Genomic DNA, 18,247 nt, shown 5'->3' with positions numbered 1-18,247 from the left:
CACTCCGGATCTCGGCTACTAAGCTATTTTCGCCGTTGTAAGTACTCGAAGCTATTTCCTTTAGATCCTGCAATTGCATTTTTTTGTTTCTTGTTTACACTAGTTTGGCATAATGGACAACAATGAGCTTCTTATTCTATTTCCTGATTTAAGACATGGATGGTTTGATGCGAAAATTAAAAAAACTATGGAGCATATTAGTATGAATGCTTTGAACACCATTGTTGCTAATGATATGAAAAGTTCTAAGCTTGGGGAAGCTGGTTTTGATGAGCATGATCTTTTTAGTCCCCCAAGCATTGAGGAGAAAATTTACTTTGATGATACTTTGCCTCCTATTTATGATGATTATAATGATAGTGGTCTTCTAGTGCCGCCTACTATGGAGGATAAAGCTTATTATGATTATACTATGCCTCCTATATTTGATGATGAGAATAATAATGATAGCTACTTTGTTGAATTTGCTCCCACTACAACTAATAAAATTGATTATGCTTATGTGGAGAGTAATAATTTTATGCATGAGACTCATGATAAGAATGCTTTATGTGATAGTTATATTGTTGAGTTTGCTCATGATGCTACTTGGATATTATTATGAGAGAGGAAAATATGGTTGTAGAAATTTTCATGTTACTAAAACACCTCTCTATGTGCTGAAATTTTTGAAGCTACACTTGTTTTATCTTCCTATGCTTGTCACTTTGCTCTTCATGAACTTGTTTATTTACAAGATTCCTATGCATAGGAAGCATGTTAGACTTAAATTTGTTTTGAATTTGCCTCTTGATGTTCTCTTTTGCTTCAACTACTATTTCTTGCGAGTGCATCATTAAAACTGCTGAGCCCATCTTAATGGCTATAAAGAAAGAACTTCTTGGGAGATAACCCATGTGTTTATTTTGCTACAGTACCTCTATTTTATATTTGTGTCTTGGAAGTTGTTACTAATGTAGCAACCTCTCCTTATCTTAATTTTGTTGCATTGTTGTGCCAAGTAAAGTCTTTGATAATAAGGTTCATACTAGATTTGGATTGCTGCGCGAGTAACGATTTCTTTCTGTCATCGCAATTTCGACCTGCCTCTCTGTAGGTAGCTCAGAAAAATATGCCAATTTACGTGCGTGATCCTCAGATATGTACGCAACTTTCATTAAATTTGGTCATTTTCATGTGAGCAAGTCTGGTGCCTCAATAAAATTCGTCTTTACGGACTGTTCTGTTTTGACAGATTCTGCCTTTTATTTCGCATTGCTTCTTTCGCTGTGTTGGGTGGATTTCTTTGTTCCATTACCTTCCAAGTAGCTTTGGGAAATGTCCGAAGTGTTAAGAATGATTGTGTCACCTCTGAACATGTGAGTTTTTGATTATGCACTAACCCTCTAATGAGTTTGTTTTGAGTTTGGTGTGGAGGAAGTTTTCAAGGGTCAAGAGAGGAGGATGATATACTATGATCAAGAAGAGTGAAAGCTCTAAGCTTGGGGATATCGTTAATAGGTTAGTGCCGGAAAATGCATAAAATACGACATATAATGTGTATAAAACATGTAGATATCATCAATAATGTGGCATGGAACATAAGAAATTATCGATACGTCGGAGACGTATCAGCACCCCCAAGCTTAGTTCCTGCTCGTCCCGAGCAGATAAACGATAACAAAGATAATTTCTGGAGTGACATGCCATCATAACCTTGATCATACTATTGTAAGCATATGTAATGAATGCAGCGATCAAAACAATGGTATTGACATGAGTAAACAACTGAATCATAAAGCAAAGACTTTTCATGAATAGCACTTCAAGACAAGCATCAATAAGTCTTGCATAAGAGTTAACTCATAAACCAATAAATCATAGTAAAGGTATTGAAGCAACACAAATGGAGATTAAGTTTCAGCGGTTGCTTTCAACTTGTAACATGTATATCTCATGGATAATTGTCAACATAGAGTAATATAACAAGTGCAATATGCAAGTATGTAGGAATCAATGCACAGTTCACACAAGTGTTTGTTTCTTGAGGTGGAGAGAAATAGGTGAACTGACTCAACATAAAACTAAAAGAAAGGTCCTTCGCAGAGGGAAGCATTGATTGCTATATTTGTCCTAGAGCTTTTATTTTGAAAACATGAAACAATTTTGTCAACGGTAGTAATAAAGCGTATGTATCATGTAAATTATATCTTACAAGTTGCAAGCCTCATGCATAGTATACTAATAGTGCCCGCACCTTGTCCTAATTAGCTTGGACTACCGGGATCATCGCAATACACATGTTTTAACCAAGTGTCACAAAGGGGTACCTCCATGCCGCCTGTACAAAGGTCTAAGGAGAAAGCTCGCATTTTGGATTTCTCGCTTTTGATTATTCTCAACTTAGACATCCATACCGGGACAACATAGACAACGGATAATGGACTCCTCTTTAATGCATAAGCATGTAGCAACAATTAGTGTTCTCATATGAGATTGAGGATATGTGTCCAAAGCTGAAACTTCCACCATGATTCATGGCTTTAGTTAGCGGCCCAATGTTCTTCTCTAACAATATGCATGCTCTAACCATTAAAGTGGTAGATCTCCCTTACTTCGAGACAAGACGGACATGCATAGCAACTCACATGATATTCAACAAAGAGTAGTTGATGGCGTCCCCGGGAAACATGGTTATCGCACAACAAGCAACTTAATAAGAGATAAAGTGCATAAGTACATATTCAATACCACAATAGTTTTTAGGCTATTTGTCCCATGAGCTATATATTGCAAAGGCGAATGATGGGAATTTAAAGGTAGCACTCAAGCAATTTACTTTGGAATGGCGGAGAAATACCATGTAGTAGGTAGGTATGGTGGACACAAATGGCATAGTGGTTGGCTCAAGGATTTTGGATGCATGAGAAGTATTCCCTCTCGATACAAGGTTTAGGCTAGCAAGGTTATTTGAAACAAACACAAGGATGAACCGGTGCAGCAAAACTCACATAAAAGACATATTGTAAACATTATAAGACTCTACACCGTCTTCCTTGTTGTTCAAAACTCAATACTAGAAATTATCTAGACTTTAGAGAGACAAAATATGCAAACCAAATTTAGCAAGCTCTAGGTGTTTCTTCATTAATGGGTGCAAAGTATATGATGCAAGAGCTTAAACATGAGCACAACAATTGCCAAGTATCAAATTATTCAAGACATTTTAGAATTACTACATGTAGCATTTCCCAATTCCAACCATATAACAATTTAACGAAGAAGATTCAACCTTTGCCATGAATACTATGAGTAAAGCCTAAGGACATATTTGTCCATATGCAACAGCGGAGCGTGTCTCTCTCCCACACAATGAATGCTAGGATCCATTTTATTCAAACAAAAAAAAAACAAAAACAAACCGACGCTCCAAGCAAAGCACATAAGATGTGATGGAATAAAAATATAGTTTCGGGGGAGGAACTCGATAATGTTGTCGATGAAGAAGGGGATGCCTTGGGCATCCCCAAGCTTAGACGCTTGAGTCTTCTTAAAATATTCAGGGGTGAACCACCGGGGCATCCCCAAGCTTAGAGCTTTCACTCTCCTTGATCATATTGCATCATTTCCCTCTCTTGATCCTTGAAAACTTCCTCCACACCAAACTCGAAACAACTCATTAGAGGGTTAGTGTACAATAAAAATTAACATGTTCAGAGGTGACATAATCATTCTTAACACTTCTGGACATTGCATAAAGCTACTGGACATTAATGGATCAAAGAAATTCATCCAACATAGCAAAAGAGGCAATGCGAAATAAAAGGCAGAATCTGTCAAAACGAGCACGGTCCGTAAAGATGGATTTTATTGAGGCACCAGACTTGCTCAAATGAAAATGCCCAAATTGAATGAAAGTTGCGTACATATCTGAGGATCACGCACGTAAATTGGCATATTTTTCTGAGCTACCTACAGAGAGGCAGGTCGAAATTCGTGACAGCAAAGAAATCGGTTTCTGCGCAGTAATCCAAATCTAGTATGAACCTTACTATCAACGACTTTACTTGGCACAACAATGCACAAAACTAAGATAAGGAGAGGTTGCTACAGTAGTAAACAACTTCCAAGACTCAAATATAAAACAAAAATACTATAGTAAAAATATGGGTTGTCTCCCATAAGCGCTTTTCTTTAATGCCTTTCAGCTAGGCGCAGAAAGTGTGTATCAAGTATTATCAAGAGATGAAGTATTGACATTACCTTGGGCTTTACCCTTATATTTCTTGTTCTTTTTCTTACTCTTTGGCTTAGGGAATATATGTCTACCCCCGGGTGTAGAGGTGAATTTTAGGGTGCCTTCTCCCATGTCTATGACTGCTCCCAATAGTTTCAGTAGGGATCTTCCGAGTGTGATTTGTCCTGTTCCTGCACATTCAATAACAGGGTAATCAATGGATATTGTTCTCCCAAGAATGGTTGTATGCACACCCGCAGCTATTCCTTTAGGAATTATAACAGAGTTATTCCTTCTCCCCCTTCAACAAATCCCCAAAGTTTCAAAGATTCATGAATACTCTTAGGCATTAGGCAAAATTCAGACATAATATCACAATTAGCATGAAGAGTTTGGTCACCGATAGCAATTTTAATAGTAGGATCCCATAATGAAGGTTCAGTGTTCACTAAAACTTGATCAAGACGGTTACGAACATATCCATAATTTTCATTCAAGCGAGATGCACTTGTCTCAAGAGTGTTTAATCTATTATAAATGCTAATAAGGGCTTAATCAAAGTTATTAGCTGAATCATGTGATGCAACCAATTTCTTTATGGCATTAAAAGCTTGATCCCCATTGCAATGAAGGAAATCTCCTCCCACTATAGCATCCAAGGAATATCTATAGCGAATCATAAGACCAAAATAAAAATTACTAAGGAGCAAACTTAGAGTCATTTGAGGTTCAGCTTTACGATAAGAAGTAAAAAATTCTGGACCAAGCATCTTTAAAACTCTCCTCATCCCCTTGTTTAAAAGTGAAGACTAATTCCTCGAGTGAAGAAGTAACAAGTGCAGAACTAGACATAGTAACAAAAGTAAAATGCAAGTAACTAATTTTATTGTGTTTTTGATATAGAGTGCAAGACAGTAAATAAAGTAAAGCTAGCAACTAATTTTTTTTTGTGTTTTGATATAATGCAGCAAACAAAGAAAGTAAATAAAATAAAGCAAGACAAAAACAAAGTAAAGAGATTGGATTGTGGAGACTCCCCTTGCAGCGTGTCTTGATCTCCCCGGCAACGGCGCCAGAAATTTAGCTGCTAGCGTGTAGTTGACGTGGGAGTTAGAAATCTTTGTGGTGTAGCTTTTCTTCAGTTCCCCGGCAACGGCGCCAGAAAAAGAGCTTGATGACGCGTACAGCACGCGTCCGTTGGGAACCCCAAGAGGAAGGTGTGATGCGTACAGCGGCAAGTTTTCCCTCAGAAAGAAACCAAGGTTTATCGAACCAGGAGGAGCCAAGAAGCATGTTGAAGGTTGATGGCGGCGAGATGTAGTGCGGCGCAACACCAGGGATTCCGGCGCCAACGTGGAACTTGCACAACACAACCGAAGTACTTTGCCCCAACGAAACAGTGAGGTTGTCAATCTCACCGGCTTGCTGTAACAAAGGATTAGATGTATAGTGTGGATGATGATTGTTTGCAGAAAACAGTAAAACAAGTATTGCAGTAGATTGTATTTAATGTAAAAGAATGGACCGGGGTCCACGAGTTCACTAGAGGTGTCTCTCCCATAAGATAAATAGCATGTTGGGTGAACAAATTACGGTCGGGCAATTGACAAATAAAGAGAGCATAACAATGCACATACATGATACGATGAGTATTGTGAGATTTAATTGGGCATTACGACAAAGTACATAGACCGCTATCCAGCATGCATCTATGCCTAAAAAGTCCACCTTCGAGGTTATCATCCGAACCCCTTCCAGTATTAAGTTGCAAAACAACGAGACAATTGCATTAAGTATGGTGCGTAATGTAATCAATACTACATCCTTAGACATAGCATCAATGTTTTATCCCTAGTGGCAACAGCACATCCACAACCTTAGAACTTTTCGTCACCTGTCCCAGATTTAATGGAGGCATGAACCCACTATCGAGCATAAATACTCCCTCTTGGAGTTAAGAGCAAAAACTTTGCCAGAGCCTCTACTAATAACGGAGACCATGCAAGATCATAAACAACACATAGGTAATAGATTGATAATCAACATAACATAGTATTCTCTATCCATCGGATCCCGACAAACACAACATATAGAATTACAGATAGATGATCTTGATCATGTTAGGCAGCTCACAAGATCCGACAATGAAGCACATGAGGAGAAGACAACCATCTAGCTACTGCTATGGACCCATAGTCCAGGGGTGAACTACTCACTCATCACTCCGGAGGCGACCATGGCGGTGAAGAGTCCTCCGGGAGATGATTCCCCTCTCCGGCAGGGTGCCGGAGGCGATCTCCAGAATCCCCCGAGATGGGATTGGCGGCGGCGGCGTCTCTGGAAGGTTTTCCGTATCGTGGCTCTCGGTACTGGGGGTTTCGCGACGAAGACTATTTGTAGGCGGAAGGGCAGGTAAAGGGGCGTCACGAGGGGCCCACACAGCAGGCCGGCGCGGAACAGGCCCAGGCCCAGGCCGCGCCGCCCTGGTGTGTCGCCACCTCGTGGCCCCACTTCGACTCTCCCTCCGACTTCTGGAAGCTTCGTGGCAAAATAGGATCCTGGGCGTTGATTTCGTCCAATTCCGAGAATATTTCCTTTGTAGGATTTCTGAAACCAAAAACAGCAGAAAACAACAACTGGCTCTTCGGCATCTCGTTAATAGGTTAGTGCCGGAAAATGCATAAAATACGACATATAATGTGTATAAAACATGTAGATATCATCAATAATGTGGCATGGAACATAAGAAATTATCGATACGTCGGAGACGTATCAGGCACCTGCACCTGTACTTGAAACTAATTCTTTACATATGCATGGAAGTTCTGAAAAGCAGTGAAACACCTCATCCTTGTGGCGCATCAAATAAACCCAAGTCATACGAGAATAGCAGTCAATAAAGGTAACAAGGTACTTCATTCCATTCACTGACACCACTGGGAAAGTCCATACATCTGAATGAATAAGCATAAAAGGAGATATGCTCCTAAGCCCCTTACTCACATATGAGGCTCTTGTATGTTCAGCACATTCGCAAGCATCACATGTTAACTTGTCATTGCTTATTCCACACATAATATCAAGAAATATTCTACTCATCTTATCGAAAGACACATGCCCCATCCTATAGTGATGGATTATAGCCTGTTTTTCCTTGTCCTCCATGGTTGCAGCATAAGCCAACTCTGGCTGCACCCCCTTTTCCACATACCAAAGCCCCTTACGCCTGGTGCCAGTCCCAACCATCTGCCACGTCTCCCGCTCCTGAATCACGACACCAAACTTGTTAAGAGTCACACTACAGTCTATGTCATCAATGAGAGCACTCAGAGAGATCAAATTAACAGGAAAAGTTGGAACGTGTAAAACATATGACAAATAGATGTTTGAAGTGCACTTTACTGTGCCTTCTCCAACAACAGGTTGTTTTGTACCATCAGTAGTTTGAATGGTGCCTTTGTGAGTAGGAGGATGCTTAATGTAACTCAAACACATAGAATTTACCCGCAACATGCTTAGATGCGCCAAAGTATAGAATCCATTTTGTATCATTCTCATCAGAAGAAAATGATGCCTTTTCAGAATTACCTTCATCCGTGGAGACTAAGTTAGCAAAGTTTCCAAAGGCAGCACCATCCACTTCTGCATCCATTGACGTCCCATTGTCCACTTCAGTCGCCATGTGCGCACTCTGACCACCGGAGTTTCCGGTGTGTCCTCCTCTACCTCTAGCAGTTTGACGTCCTGAGTATCCACCTCTACCTCCTACCATCCTGCTACTCCCCCTCTGTTATATCCCTGCCTCTACCACGAGTTGGTCAGTACCACTTCAGATGATCAGTCTCCCCACAAATGAAATAATCCCTAGTCTCTTTCCACTCTCTACGCTCGATCACGACAAACGTTGGAGCTGACACAACTTTCTCATCTGCTGGTTCCAGAGAGAGCCACACCTCCTCTTGAGCCATTGTTGCAATGGCCTCGTCAAGAGTGGGCAATGAGGTGTGGTGCAGCAGAGATGCCTTTCTCAGTTGTGCCTGCGTGCTATCCACTTGTGCCCTGACTCGATGGAGGTTGCATCATAGAGTTCGAGAGGGTCACAGTTATCCTGATCAGCCCATAAGGCTTGCAACTCTGCCACATATGCCATCATTGTATTGTCCCCCTGGCGGAGATGACGAATCTTACCATCAATCTGAGCAATGAGCATTACATTGTCTTTACCAGAGTACTGGATGGACAGTCTTCCATATTTTAACAGCTGTGGACAACCCCTCCACGGAACGCCCAATGGAGGACACCACCGAGTTCAACAGCCACCCAATAAGCAGAGAGTTGACTGTTTTCCACTTCTTTCCCTTAGCACTAGTCTTGTCTCATGGTTCTTTGACAGTCCCCAATAAGTACCCATCAAGATCTTTCAGATCCACATCCAACATTGCCCTCTGAGACCAACTCAGATAGTTGGTAACCCCCTCTAGCTTGATGTCCGTGGGTGTCAGGTCAATCTTCTGAACCACTTTTTGTCGGGGAACAATGGCCTCAGAGCCACCCCCTTTTGAGAGAAATAGCGTGAGCGAGAGCCTCCGCGAAGGCCTTTGGACTCACCCATCTGCACTCTCACCTTCACCCAGAAAAAACAACAAACATCTTCGGGGCACGCTTACCAGCAACCTCCTTTCACCAGCAGAGGCACACAAAACTTGAGAAACCATCACCCCTGCTTCACTCCTGGATGAGCAGCTGCACACAGCAGCAAGAACCACAGTCCATCTTGTCCCTCTCCTTTCCCTTGCACGCAACACCACCTCGTCTCCTCTCCGCCGCGCAGAACCACTGTTGTTCCTTGCCTGAACCGGCTTCCCTTCAGGCCCCACTGTCGCCTTGCTCTGATACCATGTTAGAGCAGCAGCTCACCTCATCCTTCTTGGTCCCTGGCGGCTGGTGTGGTTTCTTCTCTCTTAGGGTTAGCTCTCCTCCAACTCCCTCCTTTTATAGGTCAGCACGCACATGGGTTTGGGCCACTTGGGTCAGAAACATGTCCAGTGTTCAACAGCTACCATCATACAGATGCAATTGAGTTAAACTCAAGTGTTTGTAGATGACAACATAGTAGCTACTTTTGTTGTACGCTGTACGCCTGTACTGAGTAGTTTAGATTGTCCTTGGTGGTTAGTACCGTCCTTTCTATGTTCAAACTATCTGTAAAAGTTTGTACAATTTCAGAAAACAGAATACAGCCCAGTCAAGGTGTTTAGGTGTGGCAGCATACTGTAGTAGCTACTTTTGTGATGTGCTGTAGTTAGCAGCATATGCTATCCTTGGTGGTTTCTCCTTTCTACTTTCTGTTGGCTCATGAAACGTCTTTTGCTTCACCTGTTTTTTTTATCATATTTTGTTGTAGAGAACTAATCTAATAAAAGCCATATTTTCTGCATGTTCTAATATAAATATGCTAATGAAGTTACCTACCAGCAACCGTGGTTCAGAAGCTGAAGATACAAAAAAAAAGGTTGTACTGATGAATCAGCAATTTGTCATCGACTTGCCAACCTAATCAACCTACGTGCCATTCCAGCAACAAGCATCAAGTACCTCACCGTATCTTTAACTTAGATGTTCCTTGAACGTTATATGAAATCAACTCAGCCGTGGCACCCTATCAAGCCATATGTGTTACAGGGATTTGTATGCCAGTATCTACATATTCCCAGAGTACATGTCTCAATATGTTAACCTCCCTACTATCAAATGAAGATACCAAACTACTTACCAGCTATTCAACCGATATGTGTTTCCTCTTCTGACACAAATGCCAGCTACACTTTACCATGCCTACAACAGAACTTGCAATTTATATGCAAAGACAGGGCACATTAGCTCTCTACCCTGAACTTCAGGCCTCATAAACTGCAAAGGTGATGTAACTAAACGACACGCTGCAATTTTGCAATCGTTCACCTCGACCATAAACTCCAAAGATATATCGTCAGGGCGCTGCATGCCGCCGCGCCTACCTTCCTAGCAGTACTAACTCCAGGTGCACTATGGAGGTAATCATATGCATGTCATTAGTCTGTTACTCCCCACTAAAAGTGGTCTTAAGCTGCGAAGCACCTTTAAAGGGCTATAATCAACAATTTATACGAATACAAAGACCAAAATGAGTCAGTGAGACAAGTACAAGAAGCGACCAACTGATTCCACCCATCTCGAGTGGGTCGTGGCACATCAAGCAAACGTACCGATAGCATGCTCTGAATTGTAGGAGAGAAATATGTCATCACAAGGTTGGCGCTTCGATGGTATCCGCGTGAAAGTTTAGTGCAAAGCTGATGCTGGTATAAAGTACACTTGCTCGATGGGGGAAATCATATCAAATAGAGAGAGATTATGGCAACGACAATTCTCTTTGCGTTGTTCGTCCTTGGGTTCGTTGCAGGAGAGCAACAGATATATGGTGATTCAGGTAAATAATACGGCAGCCAATTGTATTGAAGTTGGTTTCAACCGTATTTATTGCCCCTTTTTTCTTCTCTACTTGTGTGTGCTCTCCCGGCTGTTTTAAAGTGTGTTGAATAAAAAGGTTTTTTTTAGCTACAGTACACAGTAACAAACTATAATGTCATTGATATTGACTATTTTGTAGATGGGCCATTTGGTGTCGCCGCTTATGGAGTGAATTGGTCACCACCCTCTCGTGCATCAGCTACTCTTCCTCATTCTCGTACGTCACGTCATCCTTAAATCGACTACTGCCAAGCTAAGTTCAGTTAGTAGTATCACAATGTATACATCTGCCTGAGAGCCATTTCTGACTCAAACTGCGTACGTTCTGTGTGACCATGCAGCGTCAGACGGCAAGGCCGCCCTGCGGACAAAATGGTGCAACCCTCCACGACAGCAGCTCAAGGCCAAGAAGGGCATCCTCTTCCTCCAGCGCAACCTGTTGGACGGTGCACTACTGCCGGCAAACACAGAGCTGGGGCACATTCACACGCCGCAAAACTTCCCCAGGTCGCCCCCCGCACCGCCGCCGTTTGCCTACAGCAACCTCAAAAACATACTGGCCTTCTACAACATCACGCGGGGCTCGGAGCGAGCCCGGCAGGTTGCCGCCACGCTCCGGTTCTGCCGCGATGATCAGCAGCAAGAGGAGCCACACGTCTGCGCCGCCACCCAGCGAGCGGCCATGGAGTTCGCCGCTGCTGCCCTGGGCACGACGCCGCGAGCGGCCAGGACGGTCATCCACGGGCGCGGGGAGCCTGTCAGGTACGTGGTGGCGCCCAACGGCGTCACCAGCATCGGCCGTGGCAAGGTGGTGCCGTGCCACCCGCTGCCGTACCCGGCGGACCTGCTGTACTGCCACCGGCCGGGCAACGTGCAGGCGTTTAGCGTGGAGCTCGTCGGGCAGGAGGACCCCTCGTTGGGCGCCACGGCGATCGCCGTGTGCCACGAGAAGACGGATGGATGGGCCCTGGAGTATTTCGAAATGCTCAACGGAACCCGTGGTGAGCCGGTATGCCACTACATGCCGGAGAAATACCTGCTGTGGGTACCTGCTGCTGAGCTGAAGCTATGAATTTCGAGCTAAGCGGTGAAGCATGAATTTCGACACTCGACAGTAATAGATCTTCTATTAAAGTGAACGGTCACTATATATTAGTACTTACTGTATGGATGCCGTACACCCAAGAGTTCTAAATCATAATCTAAATGCAGTCACTATATTTGTACACACGAATTTGTTCCACTACATGTTACTCTGAAGGAGGAATATGATTTCTGAATTACCATTAAATTTTAGGCCAGAAGCGTGGAGATTCATTCTCTGAAACTTGATACTGCCGGCGATATTGTTGTAGCTCTTCTTGCATCCTCTACTTATAATCTGACCCCATTGAGTATTCTGACACAAGTTTGGAAAATAGGGATGAACTGTCTTCTAGCAGTTTTGCTGGTGAGCCATGCTCTGCAATTTCACCTGTTATAGGAGAACACGGTTAAAACAGAGTAATAGAACATTGTCAAAACATAGTAACAGATCGAAGAACAACCCATATGATCCCTCGCTTCAAACTGTAATGCAGTGGAGTGGGGGGGACTAACCGTTGTCCAGAAGAATGACCTTCCCACTGCCAAGGACTGATGTAATACGATGCGCTATTGTAATTACAGTGCATCCAGCGAATCGCTGCTTCAAGGTTTCCTGAATCAGGCTGTCGGTTTTTGGATCGACGGAAGAAGTTGCTTCATCCAAAACTAAAATCTTTCTCCTCTTCAGAATCACCCTTCCCAAACAAACAAGCTGCCGCTGACCCGCGCTCCAGTTTTCGCCATTCTCTGTGACTGCATTTCAGTTTGAAGATAAAGCTTTTACTTCACCATCATAATTGTCTAAATCATAAAGCGAACAGTGTTTCTTGGGAATTACTTATAGATGTCTAACCTGTAGAGTCGAGTTTAAGCTCGTTCTTTCTAACTTCATCTCCAAGATGACAGGAATCCAATGCCTAGAAAACATAGATCATGCATAAACCCCATCAGCCATCAAACAGAACAACAGTGCTATTAAAGAAAAACATGGAGCTTGGGCACAAGGGAAGTATTACAAAAATAAGTAAAACTGTTTTTTAAACGAATGGCACAATGTTTTAACATATGATGTAACTTAGTTTTTAAAGAATCAAGTAAATCTAACATTATAGTACCTCCCAGATTTGCTCATCACTATATTCACTCAGAGGGTCGATATTGCTTCGCAGAGTCCCCTCAAACATAACAGGATCTTGTGGAATGATGCTCAATCTTGTCCGCAGGTCATGCAGTCCAATGGTAGAGATGTCAATATCATCTATCAATATTTTCCCGATACATGGATTGACAATGCGGAATAGTGCTTGAATCAAGGTTGACTTTCCACCACCTGTTCTTCCAACAATACCAGTCTTCATACCTCCAGATAAGGTGCATGTCACCCCTTTCAAAACTAAAGGAAGGTGTGGCGCATATTGTACCTGCATGACACACAAGCACTTAGGGAAAAACGAAACTGATGGAAGCATTCATTTTAGATATATTTTTTAAAACATAACTGCAACATTATTTAGCAGCAGGCAACATCAGAAACTGCTACTACTAATCGCTAAAAAATACTACATATGGTTTTTGGAGGAACACCTCGATAATGAAGGTAAAATAACGTCAAGAATTTGAATGTTAACCTAAAAACTATCTCACAGAACTTTTTCAAACAAAATATATGAAGTTCAAGAAACACACATGAAGGTTGCGAAGCTCAATTTCACCCTTTGTTGGCCACTGGCAGCCCGGCATACTTTCTGATATGATAAGGGGTGGTTCAGAAGGAATTGTCATGTATTGCAATATTCTTTCCACAGATATCATTCTATTTTCCAAACTACAGAGGACTGCAATAGCCCATCCTTGCAGCATACTCAGACTTAGTCCATAAGTGACTGCAAGACCAGCTGTCTCTGTAAAGTGCAAGCAGATAATAAGTTAATACTAATCAGTAATGTTGATACACATTATTTTCTTAATTTTATTTGAATAGAAAAAGCGATGTTTACTTACTTGAGTCAATTAGAGTAGTTGGCAAGGTGACTAGAAGTATCAAGGCAAATGCAAAAATAAAGGACGAAAGAAAGTCCAAGCGAAAGCACAACCATTCCATTGCAGCAGCATTATATAAACTTGGTCGAGACAAATTATCCACCAAATGGCCAGTAGAACTTATGAATTGTCTTTCCTTATCAAAGCACCTAATTATATTTGAGCCAGTCATTGATTCAGCAAAATGCTGCATAACAGGAGCTCTGCAAACTCCAGTTAACCTTTGCAACTCCCTAGCAGCATCTATGTAGTAGCGCTGGAATAGAAGGAATAGTATCACGATTAAAAGAACTAAACAAGAGATACCAATTAATTTAGTAGAATAAACGTAACTGTAAATTTCTGATAAAATAAGCTATATATTATACATTAAAATGTCATGGGTTAACATCTGCCTTAATCTGCTTAACCAAAAGTTCAGCATTGGTCCTGAATTTGCAGCTGTGGCACTTAGGTCCCGAACATGTGAAGTTCACCTTTTTAGGTTCTTTAACTTGTATAAATTTGTCAACGCAGGTTTAAACTTTAGTTCAATGGTATTGAAAGTCCATTGAACAAAATTATTGGCTTTTTCCTGACCTTAAATTGTTAGCTTCGCGTAGTCATCTGTCAACACTTGTACTTCGATCAATATGGTAAAAGTGACATGCCCTCTATGACTGCTAAGTAATTTAGATTGGACCTGCCATGAATCACTCTTGCAAGTCTTGAGAATCAATGTATTTATACTCAGGGACCTATATGACAGACCATGGAAGTGTCGGGCTATCCTATTGATGAGACAGAATCTGAGCTTCTAGAATTGTTGCTATTCTATAGAGAGTGATATCTGAAAGATTTTTCACACCGCTACTCCAACCAATTAGTGTAATCTATATTAACATTACCAAGAAGAAAATCATTGCCAGCATATATGATTGATTGACTAAAATTGTTGCTATTCTATATATTGTCTTCAAGGTGTGGAACTCTCCTGCATAATTAACTAGCCATGAATTAATATATCTGTACTTCTCCTATGCACTCAAGAAATGGTTGCCAATGAAAATTCACATCGAACAGAACTATATTTGAAATATTACCTGGTACCACAGAGATGCAACAATAATGGGGACGAAAATTACAAAAACTGGCCATGCTACCCGTGACATTAGAACAATTGTCCCAAGAAGTTCGATAGCAGGAAATAAAAGATAACCCATCAATTCATAAATACGAGTATCCACTGCTCTCTGATCGGTGGAAGCCTGCAATTTGTTTTGACTTTCAACATTACTAAAGAATAGAAATGTCAATGGCACTAGAGGACATGTGACTAAAGTTAATCACTGCAATAAATTTCTGTAGGCAATTTGCTTACTCTATTCAAAATACGGCCACTAGGAGTGGAGTCAAAGAAAGACATAGGTGCTCGGAATATGCATTGGTGCATCTTGTCAAATAGCATTGTTGCAGTCTTACATCCAGCCATGACAAGAAGACCGGATCGTATGAAGACGAACACCGAGGTAACAAGAGCTAATGCAACATATACATTTATCATTGTTGAGGTACTGACTGGAGGATTCACATCTTTAGATATTGGAGCTGCCCAAGCAATCCATAAATTACTTCCAATTTGAAGAGACTGAAAAATAATCTGAGTTAGCAAAATAAGTGGCACAAGTCCTCCTTTGTATGCCATTGTAATGTATTTCCAGTAGACAATAAACCCAACCCGGCCTTTCTCCCTCTCTTCTTCTTGTACAAGTTGACCATTATCAACAATCACTTCTGCAGTGTTATCATCTTTTTGCTCATCTGCTATGGGTGGGGTGCTTACACTGACATTATGATCGAAGGTACTTCCAAAATTACTGCTTGGGATCTCTAGCATGTCCATAGTAGATAACGCATCCTTATGGGACACAATTAACTCAGTGAATTCTTCTCCAGAATTGATAATTTCAGTGTAATCCCCTGCTTGTGTAATTTTCCCGTCTTTCAAGACCTGAAATATGACAGGATGAATTGAAAATGTTCTTTTTTTGCATGTATCACAAAGAAGATATTATATTATACATTTAGTGCCAGCATACCATGATAACATCGGCTGAAGGTAAGAATTCTACATGGTGGGTAACATACACGACTGTTTTTGAAGCTAAAAATCCAAGCAAGCATTCCTGCAAAATACAAATTATAGCCATTATATTCATTGAATAGCAGTAAGTAGTATTCCCGCTCTCAAGGGCATATTAACTCAAAAAATGCTTAGGTAAACTGGATCAATCAGAAAATAAAAAGAGTTGTTAAACATGACTAAAAGAACAATGAAACCAATTTTGCTGGAACTGTAATACAAAGAACGTTTATCATGGGATGGACATAGAGCGAGACATTAATTACCATTATCACCCAAGAAGAATCTGAAATAAGCTACAACCTAAGTAAAAAATATGTTCATTTTTCCAAGTTAGTTTTGGTAACATTTGTAGTCTGGGCAACATTTTCAAGAAAATTTCCCCATTAAATGCTTTTCAGAATTGAGAACTAGCACTCAGATATAAAGACTGGAACTTCATATTGAACAATAATATTCTTACAGAAACAAAATTGTGAAAAAATGAACTAAAGAACAATGAAATATAAATTACCAAGACATACCTTGAACAAGTGTAATCCAGTATGAGCATCAACCGCACTAAACGGATCATCAAATAGATAGATATCAGCATCATGGTACAAGGCACGGGCTATTTGTATCCTTTGTTTTTGTCCGCCACTAAGGTTAATGCCTCTCTCTCCTATAATCGTTTGGTCACCCAATGGTAATATATCGAGGTCCTTGATAAGAGAGCATGCTTCAAGGACCTTTCCATACCTTCCTCTGTTCATTTCTGTGCCAAAAAGTATATTATCTTGAATATTCCCACTCTGTATCCAAGGTGATTGGCTAACGTAGGCAATCCTACCACAAGTTTTAACCTCTCCTAATAATTTTGGTATCTCACCAAGTATGCAAGACAATAAACTGGATTTACCAGATCCAACTGTTCCACAGATAGCAACCCTCATCCCTTCTTGTATACGGAAGTTCAAGTCTTGAAGAGTAGGCATTTGAGAAGATGGATTCCAAGAGAACTGACCATTCCTCACCTCAATTGATACATCGGTGGTGCCTCTAGGAAGCTTAGTTACAGCATCATTAGGTAGTTCCTCAAGACACAAAAATGAGCTTATCCTGTCAAGTGATACTTTTGTCTGGATGATCATAGAAACCGCATCGGGGAGGCCATGAATAGGTGTTTGCAGTTGTCTAAATGTTGCCAGAGCAGATAGAACTTTACCTGTTTCTAATGGAATGCCCAAAAGCACACAAGTTCCAAAAGTGATCATAGCAACAAAAGCAGGAGCACAAAAGAAGACAGATAGAAGCATAGCCGAGGTGTATACGTTCTTCTTTAGCCAATTCATTTCTACCTTCCTCAACTCTTTGATCTTTGACAAGAAAAACATTTCCCATCCTTGAAGCTTGAGAGTGCGCATGTTGCGTAAGATCTCAGACATGGCCCTCATTCTCGCATCCTTGGCGGTCATCGTTTTCTCTTGGTAATTTTGCTCGATAGTCCCTAAAGGTATATTAGCCACCATTGTCAAAACAGTGGCAGCAAGGGCAGCAAATGCTGCCAAACCAAGTGCCGAGTATAAGATGAGCATGCCTAGAACAATTTGCACAGGAAGAAGCCAAACATCATGCATGGAGCGACTGAAATTTCCTACACACTCAGCATCAAGGCTCACAACATTGATCATCTCTCCAGTTGAGTTGCTTTGCTTGGACTGATTAGACAAGGCAAGGCATTTTTGGTAAATAGTAGCAACAAGTGATGAACATGCACGCACACCTACTTGTTTTGATCTAAACTGCAAATGCCTTGTTGAGAAGCCTTCGATGAACTGTGCAATAACAAATATCAACACTAAAACGTAGCCCTCTTTAGTGGATCTTGAGCTCTTATTTAGGTAGTCCACAAAGTACTCAATCAGGTAGGGACCAACATATGCAGCAACAGTACTCAGTAGGGCATAGACTGCAGTGATGAGGATTAGTTTCCATGTTGTAAGCACAAGAACTTTGGCCAGCTTAACTGTTGTGACGTCAGTGAACTGCCCCGTCACAGAATTTGAGACAATCTTTACCTTAAACTTAGGCAGGACCCCATGGACACTGTCATTGTCATCCAAGAAGGGCACATCATCAAGATCTAGTGTTTTCCTTCTGCCGAGATCAAGTAAAGGTCCCATCCAAGAAAAAGTGATAATGCTAAACCACCCAGCATCTGTGAAAAGTGATTTAGTGCTTGTTTCCTCAACTGAGGAAGAAGCCTCCTGGTTCAAAAGTGGTTGTTTCAT

General features: G+C 41.4%; 2 protein-coding genes across 2 annotated transcripts; one reads left to right on the top strand and one right to left on the bottom strand.

The window, feature by feature from the left end:
- Window positions 1-10,609: 10,609 nt before the first annotated feature.
- Window positions 10,610-11,798, top strand: LOC124648537 (BURP domain-containing protein 4-like). Its single transcript, XM_047188283.1, has 3 exons — window positions 10,610-10,685; window positions 10,866-10,943; window positions 11,068-11,798. The coding sequence occupies exons 1-3, from the start codon at window positions 10,610-10,612 to the stop codon at window positions 11,796-11,798; spliced, it is 885 nt and encodes a 294-aa protein (XP_047044239.1).
- Window positions 11,799-11,855: 57 nt separating this feature from the next.
- On the bottom strand, window positions 11,856-18,247 carry LOC124650122 (ABC transporter C family member 3-like). The gene is made up of 10 exons (XM_047189682.1): window positions 16,499-18,247; window positions 15,931-16,017; window positions 15,213-15,842; window positions 14,935-15,099; window positions 13,814-14,108; window positions 13,499-13,713; window positions 12,928-13,233; window positions 12,666-12,729; window positions 12,326-12,565; window positions 11,856-12,200 (listed from the first exon to the last, which is right to left on the bottom strand). The coding sequence occupies exons 1-10, from the start codon at window positions 18,245-18,247 to the stop codon at window positions 12,097-12,099; spliced, it is 3,855 nt and encodes a 1,284-aa protein (XP_047045638.1). The 3' UTR covers window positions 11,856-12,096.

Source organism: Lolium rigidum, chromosome 4 (assembly GCF_022539505.1).
Source record: "Lolium rigidum isolate FL_2022 chromosome 4, APGP_CSIRO_Lrig_0.1, whole genome shotgun sequence".
Taxonomy (NCBI): Eukaryota; Viridiplantae; Streptophyta; class Magnoliopsida; order Poales; family Poaceae; genus Lolium; species Lolium rigidum.
The sequence above is the reverse complement of the archived record's forward strand: the minus strand, read 5'-3'. Positions and strand labels throughout refer to the sequence as shown.

Excerpts from the sequence above, each read along its gene's own strand:
- LOC124650122 (XM_047189682.1), bottom strand. The coding sequence starts at position 18,247 with ATGAAACAACCACTTTTGAACCAGGAGGCTTCTTCCTCAGTTGAGGAA. Across the intron at positions 13,234-13,498 it reads TTGAGCTTCGCAACCTTCAT|GTACAATATGCGCCACACCT; the intron begins GTGTGTTTCTTG and ends TGTGTCATGCAG. Across the intron at positions 12,730-12,927 it reads GTGATGAGCAAATCTGGGAG|GCATTGGATTCCTGTCATCT; the intron begins GTACTATAATGT and ends TATGTTTTCTAG.
- LOC124648537 (XM_047188283.1), top strand. The coding sequence starts at position 10,610 with ATGGCAACGACAATTCTCTTTGCGTTGTTCGTCCTTGGGTTCGTTGCA. Across the intron at positions 10,686-10,865 it reads ACAGATATATGGTGATTCAG|ATGGGCCATTTGGTGTCGCC; the intron begins GTAAATAATACG and ends ACTATTTTGTAG. Across the intron at positions 10,944-11,067 it reads AGCTACTCTTCCTCATTCTC|CGTCAGACGGCAAGGCCGCC; the intron begins GTACGTCACGTC and ends GTGACCATGCAG.